General features: G+C 37.7%; 1 protein-coding gene across 4 annotated transcripts in view; it reads right to left on the bottom strand.

The window, feature by feature from the left end:
* Positions 1 to 18,832, bottom strand: part of INTS9 (integrator complex subunit 9) — a 124,304-nt gene that overhangs the window by 65,061 nt on the left and 40,411 nt on the right. For all 4 annotated transcript variants that reach the window (XM_016423569.2, XM_007476499.3, XM_007476500.3 and 1 more), the window contains 3 exons: positions 18,744 to 18,806; positions 13,869 to 14,008; positions 11,155 to 11,241 (listed from right to left, as the gene is read on the bottom strand). In XM_016423569.2, coding sequence (XP_016279055.1) covers positions 11,155 to 11,241; positions 13,869 to 14,008; positions 18,744 to 18,806 — 290 coding nt within the window. The remainder of the gene's footprint in view (positions 1 to 11,154; positions 11,242 to 13,868; positions 14,009 to 18,743; positions 18,807 to 18,832) is intronic.

Raw genomic sequence — 18,832 nt, 5'->3', positions numbered from 1 at the left:
CTGAGAAGAAGGTGTATTCCTTTTTATCCCTATTTATTTTTCTCCATATGTCTATTAATTCTAATTTTTCTAAGATTTCATTCACTTCTTTTACCTCTTTCTTATTTATTTTTTGATTTGATTTATCTAAATTTGATAATGGTTGGTTTAAGTCTCCCACTAGTATGGTTTTATTGTCTATTTCTTCCTTCAATTCTCCTAGTTTCTCCATTAGAAATTTGGGTGCTATATTATTTGGTGCATACATATTGATTAATGATATTTCCTCATTGTCTATAGTCCCTTTTAACAAAATATAATTACCTTCCCTATCCCTTTTGATCAGGTCTATTTTTGCATTGGCTTTATCAGATATCATGATTACCACTCCTGCCTTCTTTCTATCAGTTGAAGCCCAGAAGGTCTTACTCCATCCTTTAATTCTGACCTTGTGGGTGTCAACCCGCCTCATGTGTGTTTCTTGAAGACAACATATGGTAGGGTTTTGGATTCTAATCCATTCTGCTATTCGTCTACGTTTTATGGGTGAGTTCATCCCATTCACGTTCAAAGTTATGATTGTCATTTGTGGACTCCCTGGCATTTTGATTGCCTTCCCTAATTCTAACCTTTTCTTCTTCGGCTCTACCTTTTAGTCCAGTGATTTACTTTGAAACAGTCCCCCTTGTCCCCTCCCTTGATGTTTCCCTTTTTAGTCCCTCCCTTTTTGTTCCCTCCCCCTCCCCCCTCTCTTACCCTCCCTTTTTGTTCTCCCTCTCCCCCTCCCCCCCTTGGTTTTCCCTTCTCCTTACCCTTGTTGGGTAAGATAGAATTCAAGATCCCAATGGATCTGGAGGTTTTTCCCTCTCAGAGCTGATTTCCCTGAGATTGAGGTTTAAGTAACCCCCCCCCCCTCTCTTCCTCTCCTTCTTATAGGAGTTTTCTTCCCCTCCCCTTCCCATGTGAATCTTTGTGTGAGAATGATTATTCTATTTGGTCTTTCTTTACCCCCTATTTATACATTACATTTTCCCCACATGTTAGTATACATAGGTTGATATAAATGTAGTCCTTATAGAAGAGAGTTTGAGTAAAAGAAGAAGATAACATTTTCCCCTTTCCTTAATATTTACCTTTTCAGGTATTCCTTGCTCTTTGATTTTCGGTATCAAACTTTCCACAGAGCTCTGGTCTTTTCTTTGCAAAAAGTTGGAAGTCTTCTATTTTGTTGAATGCCCATACTTTCCCTTGGAAGTATATAGTCAGTTTTGCTGGGTAGCTGATTCTTGGTTGGAGACCCAGCTCTCTTGCCTTTCTGAAGATCATGTTCCATGCCTTACGATCATTCAGAGTAGAACTTGCAAGGTCTTGGGTGACCCTGATTGGCATTCCTTTATATCTAAATTGTCTTTTTCTGGCTTCCTGTAGGATTTTTTCTTTTGTTTGATAGCTTTGGAATTTGGCAATTACATTCCTGGGAGTTGTCTTTTGGGGGTTTAGTGTAGAAGGTGTTCTGTGAGCTCTGTCAGTGGCTGTATTGCCCCCTTGTTCTAGAATCTCTGGGCAATTTTCTTTGATTATATCTTGTATCACCATGTCCAGTTTGGTGTTTATTTCTGGCTTATCTGGGAGTCCAATTATTCTTAAATTATCCCTTCTCCCCCTATTTTCCAGATCTATCACCTTGTCGGTGAGATATTTTATGTTCTCTTCTAATTTCTTGGTATTTTGGCTTTGCTTTATTGATTCTTGCTCTTTTACACGATCGTTGTCTTCCAGCTGCCTGATTCTGGCCTTTAAAGCCTGGTTTTCTTTTACAGTTTGGTCAAACTGGTTTTGTAGATGCGTGAATTTCTTTTGCATTATTTCCAACTTTTCCTCCCAGAAGGCTTCCATCTTTTTGGTCATTTCTGATTCAAATTCTTCATAGGTTTGTGGAGAGTTTCCATTTCCTTTGGAAGGTTTTGGAGCATTTTCTTTTATATTATCTTCTGTCTGCTCTGTATTTTGTATTTTGGCTCCATAGAATGTGTCCAAAGTCGCCCCTTTCTTCTTATTTTTCTTGGTATTTTGGGGCTTCTGTGGTTCTGTGGAGTTTGTCATCTCTGAATGTGGAGGATTAGTTTTTCTTGTCTCTTTCTGGTGTTCAGAGGCAGTCCTGGGCAGATAGTTCTATGGGCTTTCCCTGGGTTAAACTGAATATGCCTCACTGGAACTGGAATGGAAGGGTCGGACCACGAGGCCACACTCTTCCCCCGGCTCGCTTTCCGGAAGTTGCCTTCAGAATCGCTGGCCGTGAGGCTGTTTCGTCGGCCTGCGGGGGGATGGGCTGCCGCTTCCCCAAGCTCCGAGAGCACAGACTTTCACTGAGACTTGGATAGCAGGATCCAGCCCGTGAGGCTGTCTTGCCCGCCCTGAGGGTTGCTGTTGTTTTGACCAGCTCTCTGCAGCGGAAGCCCCAGGCAGTAACTTTCACCGGGACTGTAGAAGGCCCTGAGGGTTGTTGTTTCCGAGGACCCTGCTCTCTGAGCCGGCCGGGCTGCGGCTTCCGGGAGCCTTGGACTCTGCGCTCCTACCCCTGAGGTCCGAGTGATCTCGGGTTCTGGCTTTTAAGGGGAGCCGTACCTTTTGAACCGGGTCCAGGTCCAGGAGGAGGGTTCCCAGGGTCTGTGCTGTTGATCGTTTCGGCGCCTTAGGAGCTTATCGTTTGAGATTGGTCGGGAAGGGTTTTCCGGAGATCTGAGCTTTAGCTTTCTCTAAGCCGCCATCTTAACCAGAAGTCCATCTGTAACTATTTTTAACTTAGGAATTGTAACAAGGTGGCATACTGGTCCTGAAGTCAAGAAAATCTGGGTTCAGATCTAACCTCTGACACTAGCAAAGTCATAACTTCTGTATGTTTCTTTTTCCTTACCTGTAAAATGGTGATAATAGTAGTACAGACCCCTCTGGATTCTTGTGAGCATCAAGTGAGATAATATTTGTAAAGTCCTTAGCATAGGGCCTGGAGCACAGTAGGTGCTTAACACATGTTCACTCTTGTTTCACATGAAGAGGTGAACCCTCTCTTTGCCAAAGGAAGCTCTTCTACTTGCACAAATAATCCCATTCCATCCTGTCTTCTCCAAAAAATTGCTGTCTTTATCATCTCTATTCTCTTCACTCATCTACAATCTATCCTTGGCTTCTAGTTGTTTCCCTGTGGCCTATACATGTCTATGATTTCCTTTCCATAAAAATTTTTATGTGACCTGTTCATCTTCCCCAGCAATGGCCTTTTCTCAATCGTCATCCTTCATGCTCTCTGAAGCCTTTGCAATTGCTGATAATCCTCTGCTTGATGTTCTCTTCTCTTTAGGTTTTCCTGACACCATCCTCTCTTGGGTCTCCTCTTATATTCTTTCTTGGTCTCCTTTGCTGGACCTTCTTCTGTGTGCTTTCTGGGGCCTTCTGCCCTTCTTCCTCTGTATTATTTCACTTGGAAATTTCATCATCTATGGATTCAATTATTATCTCTATGTTGATGACTTTCAAATCTAATTACCAAGCCCTAACCTCTCTGTTGATCTCCATTCTCACATCTCCAACTACTTATTAGTCTCCTAAATTGGATGTCCTGTAGACATCTTAAACTCAATATGTCTAGAGCTGAGCTTTACATTCTGCCATGTAATCCAGTGACAGTGTCCTGCTTGGGGTTCCTGATGCAAGGCCTCTATTACAGACTCTGGGCATTTCCACTGGCTGTCTCTTAAGTCTGGAATTCTCCCTCCTCATCTCTGCCTCCTGGTTTCTCTGGATTCCAAATCCTAGCTAAAATCCAATCTTTTACAAGAAGCTTTTATTATTGATTCTTAATTCTACTATATATCTTCTATTGATCGTTTTCAATTTCTCCTGTACAGAGATTGCACGTTGTCTCCTCCATTAGACTGAGCTCCTTGAGAGTTGGATCTGCCTTTTGTCTTTCCTTGCATCTCTAGTGCTTAGCACAGTGCACATGGTAGGCACTTAATACTTACTGACCAACCAGTTTACACAATTTTAGAACTTCCAAGAACCTTATAGATTATCTAGATTTTTATTTTGAAAATGAAGCCAAAGTATGGAAAGGCTAGGTGATTTGCCTCATTGATGGTAGCCTTAGGATTAGAAACCAGGGAGTTTAGCTTCTAATCGAAGGCTATTCAACCACATATAACTGCATATCATGATAAAAGCCTTATTTAAGAAAAAATATATACTTCCTGGGTCAGTATTAGTGCCATATAAGTATCCCATTAAAGTCTATGACTGCAGTAGAAATTCCTTATAGAAATTTACTCTTTCTTTTTTTAAACTTTTATCTTCTCTTAGAATGGTTAAGTATCAATTTCAAAGCAGAAGAGTGGTAAAGGCTAGATAATTGGAGTTAAATGACTTGCTCAAGGTTACAGAGTTAGTAAGTGTCTGAGTCCAGATTTGAACCCAGGACCTCCCAACTCCAGGCCTGGCTCTCTATCCACTGAGTCACCTCACTGTCCCCTTACAGAAATTCTTGCAAGATGTGTGCATGTGTATGTATGAATATGGGGAGGAGGGTGTTATATTGGCAGGACTGTTCTCATTGTTAAGTCCTGACATATTTCTAGAATAAGCCTTAGGGCAGCGCGGTGGCACAATAGATAGAGCATGGAATGAGTCTGGAACAACAGAGTTCAATTCCTGCCTCAGATACTTACTAGCTGGGTGACTTTGGGCAAGCCATTAGAGCCTCTGTCTGCTCAACTGTACAATGGAGATAATAATGCTTTTACAAAGTTGTTGTGAGGATCAAATGAGATGATATTTGTAAAGCTCATAGCACAAGGCCAAGAACACAGGAAGTGCTTAATAAATTCTTATTTCTTCCCTGAGTAAGTCATTTAATCTCTTTGTCTCAATTTCTTCATTTGTAAAATAGAGATAATAATGGCACCTGCTTCACTGAGTTGTTAGGATGATCAAATGATTTAACACGTTAAAGACTTTAAGGTGCCATATAACTGCTATTATTTTTGTGTGCTACCACTTCACTAAAGCAGAGAAATCCAAACTATAATAACTTTTTTCTTAAAATGTACAGGCTTATAATGATATTTCTAGACCAACTAATTGGAAATGACTGCAACTCACATGGAAATAAAAAAATTCTTTAATATTTGTAAAAGATTATGCCATAGTCTTGTGAGAAGGTCCTAGACCAGGATAAAGAATGATGTTCTCTATCTAACTAGTTTTGTTTTGCTTTTCCATATGGAGATAACACAATTTTTCTACATTTTTCTACTTTGGATTGAGGCGAGTTAATTTTTATATTACAAGGGTTTCTCTTTCCTTCTCCCACCTTCCCCCTCCCCCAAACTGTGCCTTTTGAAAATTAGTTGTCAGGGTAGGATGAGAAGAGTGAACTGTAATGTCAGAATAGAGAAGAGAAATGGCTAACTTCTTCTAAATAAATCTCATAAAAGTGGCATCAACTGAGGTAAGAAGCCATAGAGCTGTCAAAAGTGAAAGAGGAATAGTTTTTTGTATATTAAACTTAGACTAAATCAAATGGTAATACACACCAATTTCTAGTGATTTAGGGAAATTTGTCCAGTTTCTGTAATCTATGAATTCAAATACTTTAATTTACTCTTATGTTTGGCTGATGAACTTCTCATTTATAACTTAAGCTATTGGGAAAGGAGCCTTGCTCTTGCCAGGACTCCTCAAAGGCAGAGTCTAAGCATGCACCTTTCAAGAGGAAAGTCCACGAGAGTATGGAAATTAAGGGTTGGCATTACAGTGTAACATTTGCAAAATGCTGTCCCCACAAGAAACTTGAGAAGCTGGGAATAAGTTCAGAGACATTAGGTGATTTTCTCAAGGTTTCCTGTGCTGGGGGCCATCATACCCTGACTGGCTGACAAGGTCACAGTCTGAGGAAATGGGGTCTGCAAAGCAGCCCCCAGAAATTGAGGTCCCCACTGATCCCCCTCTGTGACTTCTCTCCTCAACTTCCCCCACTAATGGACTTGCTATGATTATTATTCTCTCCCCAATATAGGAGAAATAATATGAAAGCAAATACTTATAGGATCAATAAACATATACCCCACTTTAATCCCCCTAGATTAGTACCCCCAAAATATTGCAATTAAAGAATCAAAGCCCAAAGATTATTGCACATAATCCCTCATTTCTCAAGCATAAGACACGCCTTACATAAGCATAAGGCCTTACAATAAACACTGGCCAAAAGCTTGAGTACTATAATAAATCTTTCCCTACAGTTATTACACTCCAATGAATTTATTGATGAACAGAAGCCAAGCAGCATTGCTAGGCACTTCAAAGTAACACAAGAAAAACAGAACTTATAAATTGAGGAAAACTCCAAAAGTGGTCTGCTTTAAGTCCTCACACCTAGATACGAAGATGTTTTGTTATTCATCTCCCAAGCAATTGTGATTGATAGTGAAAGCTGACCAAAAGCACAATGATCCTCTCATCAGGTCAAGGGGTACTAACCTACAAATGACTTTATTCACATTAATCATATCTATCACAGAGTGTTGTAAAACCTAGTAAATGATCACAGAATTCTTTGTTGTAGTAACATCACAAGAGTGTTGTTTAGGTGATTTGATAATATCCAATCAAAATGTAGGATGTCACATACGTAGAAGATTGATTACGTGTCAAAGAAGCATGTACCAAAAAATCTATATAATAAAAGAAGCAAGTATTAGAGCAGATCACTGTGTGTGATGCCTGCATATGTGGGTTGAATACACGGTGTTTCTCATCTCCTTATTCTGATTGGGTCGTCACATCTGGGCAGAGACCTTGGATTCTGAGAGGCCGCTGGACGGACCTCATTAATCCTGGCCCAAATTTAAAGCTTTTTCTATTACAACACCCTATCAGGGATGTAATACAAGGGAAATTTGAAATCCTTCTGCATAAACACTTCTTAGATAAATTTACTTAGTCCATTATAACATAAGATTAAATTCTGATTCCCCAAGAAGTTTTAACCATTCTAATTACAGAACAGGCAAATCTTTAGCTTAAATGATATAAAGATCTCTTCCAGTCTAAATCTATGACCCCTCTGTCAATCACATTCATATACTAGGAAACAATTTCCTTGGACTGTTTTCTCCTCTTCTCTAAGATTTCAGGAGATTACTTTTAAAAAATCCAATCTTATTCCACCGAAATGATTTACCCTCAAAACAAAAATCTGTTCTGGAAGGAAAAGAGCTAAGAATAATAAACAAGCCCCCTTTTTGCAAACGAATGTTTCTCTCTTTCAAAGACATCGATTTTTTTTTTAAAGTTTGCCTTTTAAGACAGAGGTAATTTGACATTTCCATTACTCTAAATCCTCATTCCAAGGGTCCAACTTTTTTGTTTATTTGTTTTTACTAGTCTTAAATAATTCTGTAAATTTTGGTAGGGTTTATCTGTTCGTTTACAGATAGAAAAAATGTCTACTAATATATAAAGGTTTTTACTTGTGCCAAACACACACATATATGTACATAGTTTGAAATTCTTCTTGAAGACAGGGAATATAGCAGAGATAGAAAAAGGAAAAGTGTTAACTTTAGAATTCTGGAAGATTGCTAAGAAGTCTATGTTATCATCTATTAGTGGCATGCTCATCTTTTATTTATGGATGGAGACATGGATGGAGATAGGCCTAGGTCATCTTCCTGGTCTCTTAAAGTAAGCATCACTTATCCAAGGAGCTCAAGTTTCACCCTTTAAATACAGTGAACAAAGACTGTGAGAGTCAGGATTTGTGAATTTAAGCACTGCAAGAATTCACTGTCTCTTAGGCAGTTCTATGTCATCCTCTTCTTCCCCAAATTGAAAACAACATAAAGAATTAAGAGACACCTGATGATCTGGAATAGACAAAGCATGGACTCTAAAGGTTTGGATGAGGAATTGCCTAAAAAAGATGGTTTTGTTTTGTTTTTAAATGAAATGCTACTGCTTGGACTATCACTAGGTCTAAATTCTCTTGCAAAGAGCTAAAGATAGGATAGGAAGAGGGGTGGATATCTATTGCCTGTTTTTTCTTTTTTATGCTCTCCAGCCTTGCCTTTCTAGCTTTTTCCTACCCTGTGGTTGAAAGACTCATTATATTCCCTAATAACAACAATAACAAAAAGATTTCACAAGTTTAATTTTCCTGTGTGTCAAGAGCATAGGTCTGAGTAAAACTCTTTTGAAGAATCCTTGCATGGAAGCACAGGGACTTTTGGCTTTAACACAATTCAAAATTTGAGCATGCTATTCCTTTGCTGCTCAGTCAAACTTGTTTTTCCTAGTCTGTGGCTTCTGGCCACCAAAAAATGCAAGTCTAAAATTATCACCTTTACTTTCAATAACTTTTGAAAGGATTTTTCTCAAATCACTTGAAAAAAATAGTTGATTTATTCTTCCTTCATGGTCAGTGTTTGGCACATTTCCTTTCTAAACTAGTGATTTTATATTTGATGGATGGGGCCTAGCCCACAGTCACAAAGGAAAAAGACAGAATTAGAATTTGGGATTTCCTGAGACTTACTCCAGGGTTTAAGGCTCAGAAGTCAGGAAGTACTGACTTCACAATACAATTTTTTTTCTTTTGGTTCCAAAATTAATCATGGTAAAATAACATGAAGGATATTAAATTTAAAGAGAGTAATATGAGGTTGAGTGTAAAAAAAGGCAGGCAGAGAAACATGCCCACAAGAATAAATATGTAAGATACTAGTACAGGATACTCAGTTGTCACATTTGCCCCTAAAAATAATTAAAAAAAAAAGAAGGCACCAGAATTTAGAGGGGATGGGGAGGGTTTGTTGTAGAAAGTGGGATTTTAGATGGGGCTTAAAGGAGGACAGGGAGGTCAGTAGTCAGAGTAGAGGAAGGAGAATATTCCACACCTGGGGGACAGGCAGAGAAAAGGACTGGAACCATGAGATGGAGTGTCTTATTCATGGAACAGTCAGAAGGTCAGAGTCACTGGATGGAAAAGTATGCATTAGAGAATGGGGTATAAGAAGATGGGAAAGGTTGGGGGGGGGGGTAAGTTATGAAGACCTTTGAATACCAAACAGAACACATAAGCATTAGAAGCCACGAGAGTTTACCGAGTAGGAGATTGGACCTGTGTTTTGGGAAAATCACTGACTGCTGAATGGAGGAGAGACTGGAGTGGGGAGAGGCTTGAAGCAGGCAGACTCACCAGAAGGCTATTGTAATAGTAAAAACATGAGGTGATTAGAGTCTGTACAAGGAGGGGGCCAGTGTTGGAAGAGAGAAAAGGGTGTATTGGGGAAATGTTGCAAAAGTGAAATGAGCAGGCTTTGGTGACAGCTTGGATTTGGGGGGAAGGGGAAAGAAATATAGTGAAGAATATAGGATGACTACTAGATTTCGAGGCTGAGGGACAGGGAGATTAGTGTTAACCTCCACAGTAATAGGGAAGGTGGTGGGGGTGGGGCACAGTTTAGGGAGTAAGATAATGAGTTCTGTTCTGGATATGTTGAGTTTAAGATGTGTATTGAACATCCAATTCAAGATATGTGAAAGTCAGCTGGAGATACAAAACTGGAGGTCAGCAGAGAGGTTAGAGCAAGAAAGATTGATTTGAGTATTATCAGCAGACACAATAATTGCACCCATGGTAGCTGATAAGATACAATGTGAAGTATTAATAGAGGGAGAGAAGAGGGCCCAAGACAGAATCTTGTGGGGCACCTATGGTTAGAAGGCATTATATGGATGAGGCAAAGAAGCCTGAAGAGAGGTCTACTAATAACAATAAAAAGAAGAAATAAAGTTCTTCCACTGAGATCTGTGAATTTATCAGGGTACATTGTTCCAAAAGTGAAAATTTTCTACCTTAATTCAGATAGCCACTTATCTCTAATTTATAGTCTTAGTGAGTTGTATGGGGCACTGAGAGATAAAGTGACTTGGCTATGGTCACATATATAGAATATGTAAAAGTTAGGACATAGCTAGTTATTCTGCCTCCAAATTCTATCTTCTATGTTATCTCTCAATAAGAATAACAATAGGCATTTAAGATTGGTAAGATACTCTCAACATGTTATCTGATTTTTTTTATCATTTACTGTGATTATGTTATCATTTTAACATAATAAGAAACTGCAGTTTACAGAATTTAACTGACTTGTCTATAATCACATAACCAAGTTCTAGAAGTAGAATTGGAACCTGTAACTCTCTCAATTCCATGCCTCCCCACATCCTCCTTCCTCCAGTCTTCAAAATTAGCAATAATAACTACTCATATTTTAAAAATACTTTCCTATTAAAAAACCCTGTAAAAAAGATAAAAGAAGAAACTGAGGCTCAGAGATGTTAGATGACTTCGTACCCTAAGTGCCAGAGCTATGTGCTTTATACACACACACACACACACACACACACACACACACACACACACACACACACACACACTCACACATACACACACACACACACACATATCTTGTGCCACAAGGGCTGCTGCTGACCCTCTTTCCATCTTTCCCTTGTGAATGACTGGATCATCTTCCCAGCTGTGCCATACCCAAGGTCCACAGAGAAAGAAAAATTTGAAAATGTCCAGATTCACTTCCAAAGTCAATACATGTTCTAAAGGGAAGACAGGACAGAGAGTGAGAATAGTAATCTGAGTGTGTAGAAAAGATCACTAAATGGAAAGAAAGTGAAGAGAAAGTAGTAATTGGACAGGCAGGTGAGGGCAATGTGGGTGGTCAGATTAGAAGATGTATCACACTAAGAGTTGACTTGTTTTAATTCCTGCTTTGGCCAACTCAATTTCTCTGGGATTTCACTTTCTCAGTTGTGAAATGGGGATAATGTACTCTGTATCTTATAATATCATGAAAATTAAATGAGAAAAAAACAATATGTATCATGCAAAGCACAAAATAACCGAGACAAAGGAATTAACTGAATATGAATGATTGTTATTATGATGATAATGTAATATCTTTTGGGCAGGAACTGCTTTTTTTTTGTTCCTAGTACCTAACAAAGTTCTTTACACATAGTACACACAGTAATTGCCTAATAAATATCTATTGAACTGAATGAGCAATTATCATATGAAAAACCGATGCTATTTCTTACCTCTGCACTTCTTTATTCTTCCACAAGGAGGCAGACTGAGCCTTTGGCACCCGTTCAATGAAATTCACCAATTCTTCCATAAGAAGCCTATGTGTTTAAAAAAAGGAGGGATAAATAAAATATTATCTCTTAATATTTGATTGCAGTTGAATTTTGTTGCCCACCATCACTGTCACCATTTCTGTGGCATATAAATTTGGTGACATTTTTTATACCAAGTTAACCAAAACTCAGATTATCCTTTTATTTGCTCTAACTTCCCAATGCTCATAAGTAACTTCATCCCTTCTATGGATTTCATTTTTCTTAGCAAAGTTGGACTAAATAATCCACAATATTCCTTCCAGCTCTAAAATTCCATGGGAAAAGTGCAAAAATAAATCTGAAAATAATAAATTTTGGTTAATCTCTAGAATAGCCAGGTGATCCCTTATTTTTTGTGTTACTAAAGGTCTAATCTAATATGCTCTCTGTATTTTGTATCCCCGACTTACAAGAAGTTTATTTAGAAAACAAGAAAGGAATTCTAAGAGGATCATTTCTACAGGAAGCTAAAGACTGGGGAACTCTTCAAGGTAAAAACATACTAATAGTCAAGACATTTGCAAACTATGAAATGGCTCTGATGCCCATTGATTTTTTATTTTTATATGGACAGTTTTAATTTAATTGATTATAATTTCCCCCCATGGTTACATGATTCATCTTCTTTCCCTTCCTTTCTGTCATCCCCCTTTTCCCCCAGTAGCCAATGAGCAATTCCACTGGGTTTTACATGTGTCACTGATCAAAACCTATTTCCAAATTGTTAATATTTGCATTAGGGTGATCACTTAGAGTCTACATCCACAATCATGTCCCCATTGACCCATGTGATCAAGCAGTTGTTTTTCTTCTGTGTTTCTACTCTCATGGTTCTTTCTCTGGATGTGGATAGCATTCTTTCTCATAAAGCCCTAAGAATTGTCCTGGATTATTGTATTGCTGCCAGTAGATAAGTCCATTACATTCAATTGTGCCAGTGTATCCGTCTCTGTGTATGTTCTCCTGGTTCTGTTCCTTTTGCTCTGTATCACTTCCTGGAGGTTGTTCCAGTTCACATGGAATTCCTCCTCCAGTTCATTATCCCTTTGAGCACAATAGTATTCCATCACCAACAGATACCACAATTTGTTCAGTCATTCCCCAATTGAAGAGCACCCCCTCATTTTCCAATTTTTTTGCCACCACAATGAGTGCGGCTATAAATATTTTTGTATAAGTCTTTGGGGTATAATTCCAGCAATGGTATGGCTGGATCAAAAGGTAGACAGTCTTTTAGGACCCTCTGGGATGCCCATTGATTTTTAAAATTTTTTATTAGGAGTTAGCAGAACTTGGTGCAGAATTGGATACGTTAAAAATTAACATTAATGGATTAAAAAAAACCTTAAATAATGACTACAAGCCTGAATGGGTAAGAGAAGTCAACTGTCCATCCAAACCAGGAGGCTATCTTTGCTGGGACCCTAAGGGAACACATGTGGAGGGAATAATTAATTACCTTCAATGATGTCAACTTCAATGATGTGAGATTAGGGATCTAATGTTCCCAATTCCCTAATATTCCATAAATACTCCTAATTTTCATTAATGAATTGTTAATGTTTATTGTACTTATGTATATTTTCAGCCCATGCTACTTCTTGGTAAGTGAGTTCATCAGGTTTTCTATCTGATGAATAAAACAGAACTTCCTTTTTCTACTAAAATTATTTCTTTCAAACCTTAAAGAGATTCTTTTTTTTGCTATTCTGAGATTTTCAGTTATGTTTCCTTCCTAATATTTTGTCTGTATAAACTGAAACACCTAACCATTAAAAAAATACTCTCCTTAGAAAGGTCTCCTACCTCATGTTTATTTTACTTGTTCCTACCTGGACATTCTCTATAATTACTCCTTTCTTTAATTGTACTGAACAAAACTGAATAGACACACCCAAAGAAAGAGATGCAAGAGGGTTTAACATAAGGATAGAACAATGGTATGATTCATAGCAGTCTAGTGCCCATTACCCTGAGATCTAGGGGGTTTTGTGACTTGTCCCAAGATCTGACTGAAGCAGGAATCAAACAATGATATTTTGTCTCCAAATCATTGGTTCTTTCCACTGTATCACAGTTCTCGTATAGTTGAATATCACAAATAATTGTTAGCTTAAAGTAACTGATCTAAAGAGAATAAAGAAAATGCTCAAGGTAAAAAAAGCTTCTTAAGCACTACTCATACTCCAGAGTCCGAAGTTACACTGTCATAGCAGTAGCAACAAATTATCTGCATCATTACCCTACTCTCTGCCCTCCCCATGCTGCCTTCCATTTTAACCTAAAGGGAGGTATTCTGTAAGTAAATCAGGTTATGTAGCTTAGATTTCTTTTCCTCCAAAATGTGAAGTTTATCAGCCATTTGAGAGTATACTGACAAATCTTCTGCAGTTTTCTCCTATGGCTTGGCATCTCACTAATCAGGTGAGCTTAATATCATCATTAATAGCATCAATCCTAAAGGAATTGCACCAAAAATTTCATCGTTAAACAATGTGTCTGCTTACACCTTTGTTTCAGTTATTCTTCTCTAAACTAAAGTACCTCTTGAGAGAGACCTATAAGAAATATTTGATATTTAGGGTAAAGTGTTTTTTAACAGGCTAAAAGCGTAAATATATGGCTCTCACCTGCCAATTTGCACAGTAGGTTCTGTAGCATACACTGTCCCAGTAAAACCGGTGTGTTCAGTGATGTAAGGTAACGCCATCATGCAGTGATAGTTTGAAATGAGGATCACATCTACTGTAGACAGATCTATTAGCTCAGTCTGCAAATAAAGGGGGGGGGGGCAGGGAAGAATAGGATGATGCATATCTACTGAAGGAGCATAGATCATCATGAAGTGACTGAAAAATGCTGTTGTCAGAAAAAAGAGAAGTAGTTTATACCACAAAAAGCCAAACCATATCTAATCCTTTCCTGAACCACTCTTTTCCTACATTTCCCAAATCTTACCATTATGTAATAAGATAAGATCACAATAATGAAATGTAGCTAGTTTACAAGTTGTGATGTGATACTAATTAGAATATAATCTCCATGAGCAGGGGAAGATGCTCCTAAAGCACAGATCTGAACATGTTTCCCCCATCCCCTATTCAATAAATTATAATGGCTCTCTATTACCTCTAGGATTAAACAGAAATGTTTGTGTTTGGCTTTTAAAACTCTTTGCAACCTGACCTCTCCCTGTTTCTAGTATTATGCCTTTTACTCCTTTCCAGTTACCCTGCAATCCTCTGACATTGACCTTCTTGCTGTTTCTGACTAAACACTTCTTTTCTCAACTCCAGACGTTTTTACTGGCTCAGAATTGGAATATTTTTCCTCTTTATGTCTATCTCCAGGCTTCCCTGGCTTCCTTCAAGCCTCCTCTAATATCCTACCCTCTGCAGTAAGCCTTTCCTCAGTCCTCTTTAATATTAATGCCCCCAATTTGTTTTCTGTTTTGTAGGCACAAAGTTGTTGTGCATATTGTTCCTCCATTAGATTGTGAGCTCCTGGGGAGGACGGATCTTTGTCTTTTGCCTTTCTTTATATCTGTAGCACTGAGTACAGTGCCTGGCACATAGAAGACTCTCAATAAACTTTTACTCACTGAAGAGGTTTTTAGTCCAGTCCTCTCAATTTACTGATGAGGGCACAGATTAGAGAGGTTAACTCTGCTAGTAGTGATGACTAATGGCAGAACTCAAAACTAAAACCTAAATCTTCTTTAGTGTTCTTCCCAATACACTAAGTTTTTTCCAGTCTTCCACAATGGTACCAAAACTCAACTCGAAATCTTTATGTAATAATTTTTTATTATTTCAGAATTACTTCTATTTGCTAAAAGTTTATCTAAATAGGGCTATTCTTCATTCTTATAAATGAACAAAAGCAAATAATCTCAGAGTAAGAGAGTTTTTAATTTTGATACAAGTATTCAATAACGTTCCAAAGCCTAAAGTCACTCCTCAAAACAAATTGTTAATGGACTTCAAAGCTCTCTACAAATACACCTATCTCCTTTCATATATATTGTCCACTAGGGTATATGGAATGTTTAGGGAAAGTTAGTACTTCTAGTTTGAAGGCCCGCTAAGCACTTTTCAGGGCTGCTTTCCTCCTTTGGTATCTATTTGCTACCTAGCTTGCACTTGTGCCTCTAAGAAACTGTAGCAGGCACAGTAGTCATATCCTAATAAAATTGTCTGGGCAAGACAGGCTAAACCAGGTTGAGGGTAACTAACAGTCCGTACACCAGTCAAGTTAGAGGAGTGTCTACCTCAGGTATGATGGCAGTAGAAGTAGGCACTGTGGGGAGCTTAGAGCTTGGCTAGACATCAAAATTATCAAAGTCATACACTGTATCCTAAGCCATCAATCTATTTACATTGTCTTTTGTCTTGATACTGAACTTCAGTGACTCTGAAAGAGAGTGAGTCTGATGACTTTGTGCAACTCTGCCTCACTTAAATCTAATTTATACTTGAATCAAGACATTACTGGTGATGTAATTTTGATCTTCTTCTAGTACAAAGGCCACAATCATATTGTCCAGTTCATATTTTTCTAGTCAAGCCAAATATATATATATATGTATATATATATATGTACATATATATATATATATATATATGTACATTCTGGATTTAAGAACCTGAGTGTCTGAAAAGAAGGAAACAAGTCTTTATTAAACATCTTCTGAGTGCCAGGTACAAATATTTTACTTGATCCTCAGGACCCTGGGAGGTGGGTACTATTATAATCTTCATTTTACAGTTGAATTAACTGAGGCAGACCAAGCAAGATTAAGTGACTTGCCTAGGATCACATAGCGAGTAAGAAGCCTCCTGACTCAAGTCAATTTCTATATCCACTGAGCCAACAGCTGCATTTGAAAGCAGGAGTTTTTCCCTAGGAGTTAATACTGGGAAGAAAATTTAGAAACAAAATAAACAGACTAGACCATTCAGAGTTTCAATGCTCTGTCACAAAGAGATCTCACCTACTTTCTTACTTTCCCTCTATCAATCATTTAGCTTTACAGTCCTACAAAAGACAGTTTAGGACATACTTGCCCAAAGACTTGGCCCACCTCTGCTTTTACAAACTTCCTAAAGATAATCTCAAAGTGTGAAAGAGGCCTATGTTCTCAGTAGGATTTAATAAAATTCCTGCTTTCACCACTCAAGTATGTGGTCTACCTAATCTGGAAACATGATCAGTGGGTAGAATATACTGAGCCTCTATGGAAACAGAAATGTGGAGAAGAGATAATGAGAAGTTGAGCACTTAGTCTAGTCTCATATGATAAACCTAACAATATCATTATCAACAGAAGTGGAAAGATTATTGTGAATTATTGTGAATTCTCAATATAATAACTTAATATAAATGGGAAATATTGCTTGGATAAAATTGTACATAGGGTACAGCTGTACTTGAGGGAATTAAAACTTAAAAAACAAAAAAAACCCCTTATGGCCACTAATAATAAATTTTAGGAAAGTATCTATTGCTCTCAGAGGACCTACCAATCTGTTAAGCTCAAAGCATAAAACCAATTATGACTGAATATCTTATTATGGTAGCTACAGGACTGAAAACTTATCAGAAGAGCAAGAGAAACCAGAATAGCAAAAATAGGATGAGGAGGGGAGGAATGGGTTATCTGGGCAGCAGCTTAAACAGGTCCAAGGGTATTCACTTCAATAATACTTATAAATACCTTAATAAGCTTTAGCTTTATTTACTGAATTGTAGAGCCTCATTTTTCTTTTAGACTCCCACCTTTCTATCAAGGGGAGAGAAATGTGTTCTTCAGATTGGTCATTGCATTCACTCTGAATTCAGTTTCCTTTTACTGTTGTTTTCATTGATTGTATTATAGGCATTGTATATATTATTCTTTTACCCTGTACCAGATCATGTAATTCTTTCCATGTTTTTCTGAATGCCTCACATTTATCATTTTTATAGTGCAATATTCTGTTACTTTTTAATATTGAAATTGGTTGACCCAATTGATGGACATCAATGATATCATGGCAGTATGAAGTGGGTATCACTTTGTTTATTGTTTTTTTCTACTACAAAAAGTGCTACAAAAATATGTGGTTATATGTTTAGACCTTTCCTTCTGTTTTTGATTGGTTCAAAAGGAATGAACAGTTTAGACTTTTCTCACATAATTCCAAACTTTTTCAAGACTGGGAAAAACCCCCCCACAAGGGCATCAATAGCATATTAGTGTGCCTGTCTTCTCATTTCCCCCTACAATGTGGATTATTTTCTTATTTGTCTTTGTTGCTAATTTGTTGGTTATGAGGTGAAACCCCCTATTCCAACATGGAAAATGTTTTCCTTTGCCAAGTAGCTTGCTTATAACCTTTAACGTTTGAAAAATGAACCTCATTTTTCATAAGCATTTTATCTCAAGGTATACAGGAGGAGAAAGAATGGTTCCTTGAATAGATAGCCCAGGAGGAATGGACACCAAAAAGATGTGTGGCCATTCCACAGAATGCTTTAGGAATTTTAAATGAGCAGAAAATGGATTAGAAGTAGCTACCTAGTGAAACAAGTCACTGATAAGCAGGTAAATACCACAGGCCCTTACTAGGATGCCAAAGAAGCACTATCTCACAAGAGCTTATACTAGGTAGGTACAGGAATATGCCAACATCAGAATGAATGAAAGTAAACAAGAGGATAGAAAATGTGGAACTAATCTTTGAGGAGGTGCAATAGAAGAGTAATTTATCTGAAAGCTATGGAGATGGAAGGAGAATGTCATTCTGCAAACAAAACCCTGTATTCCCAAGGTAAAACTGAAATTCAAGCTAACCTGTCCAGCCAAATTTTTCACCAAAACTGTTATTTAGAGCCACAGGAGAATAATAAAGTACTAAAACAAATCTGGGAACTTGCTGCATTTCTTTTGAACCTAGAAAGCAATTATGGAAAAAAGGGCTGGAGAATAACATGTCTGTCAGGGAATAACATATCTGATGTCAAGTATAAGCTTTTGAAGAGGACCATTAATGTGTTTGGTTCAGAGGTGGGAAATTTTTCAGCCATAGATACTCTCAAAAATTATGTGCTCAATAGAGAAAGGCTGCTATCTGGGTTAGTGATTAAACTCACAAGAGTCTCTCTCTGTCTCTGTCTCTGTCTGTCTGTCTGTCTGTCTGTCTGTCTGTCTTCCCTGAAGTACTGATATACACAAAGAAGACTCTTTTAAAACACTGGCACCAGGAATTAGTTATCAATAACAAGGCTAATATAAAAATAATGATTTTACTACTTGTAATTGTTAGGTTGGAGAATAAGACTAATCTGGGACTTGTACAAATGCCATGATATTAACTTTTAATTACACTAATTTGTCGTTATACATGATCATACCAGTCTGGGAACAGGAAAAATGATGAAAATTCTTCTCTAGATTTTAATCTCTTCCTGAAAAATTATAGGAGGCATTCAATATTTGGTAGTGAAATTAATTTCAAACTTACCTCTGGTAAACAGAACTCAGGCACAGAATCCACAAATACATGACCTGAGCATTCCTTTAGTTCCTAAAAAAGAAAAAGTCAAAATACAA

Source organism: Monodelphis domestica, chromosome 1 (assembly GCF_027887165.1).
Source record: "Monodelphis domestica isolate mMonDom1 chromosome 1, mMonDom1.pri, whole genome shotgun sequence".
Taxonomy (NCBI): Eukaryota; Metazoa; Chordata; class Mammalia; order Didelphimorphia; family Didelphidae; genus Monodelphis; species Monodelphis domestica.
Note: the sequence above shows the minus strand (reverse complement) of the source record. Positions and strands in the feature narration are given on the sequence as shown.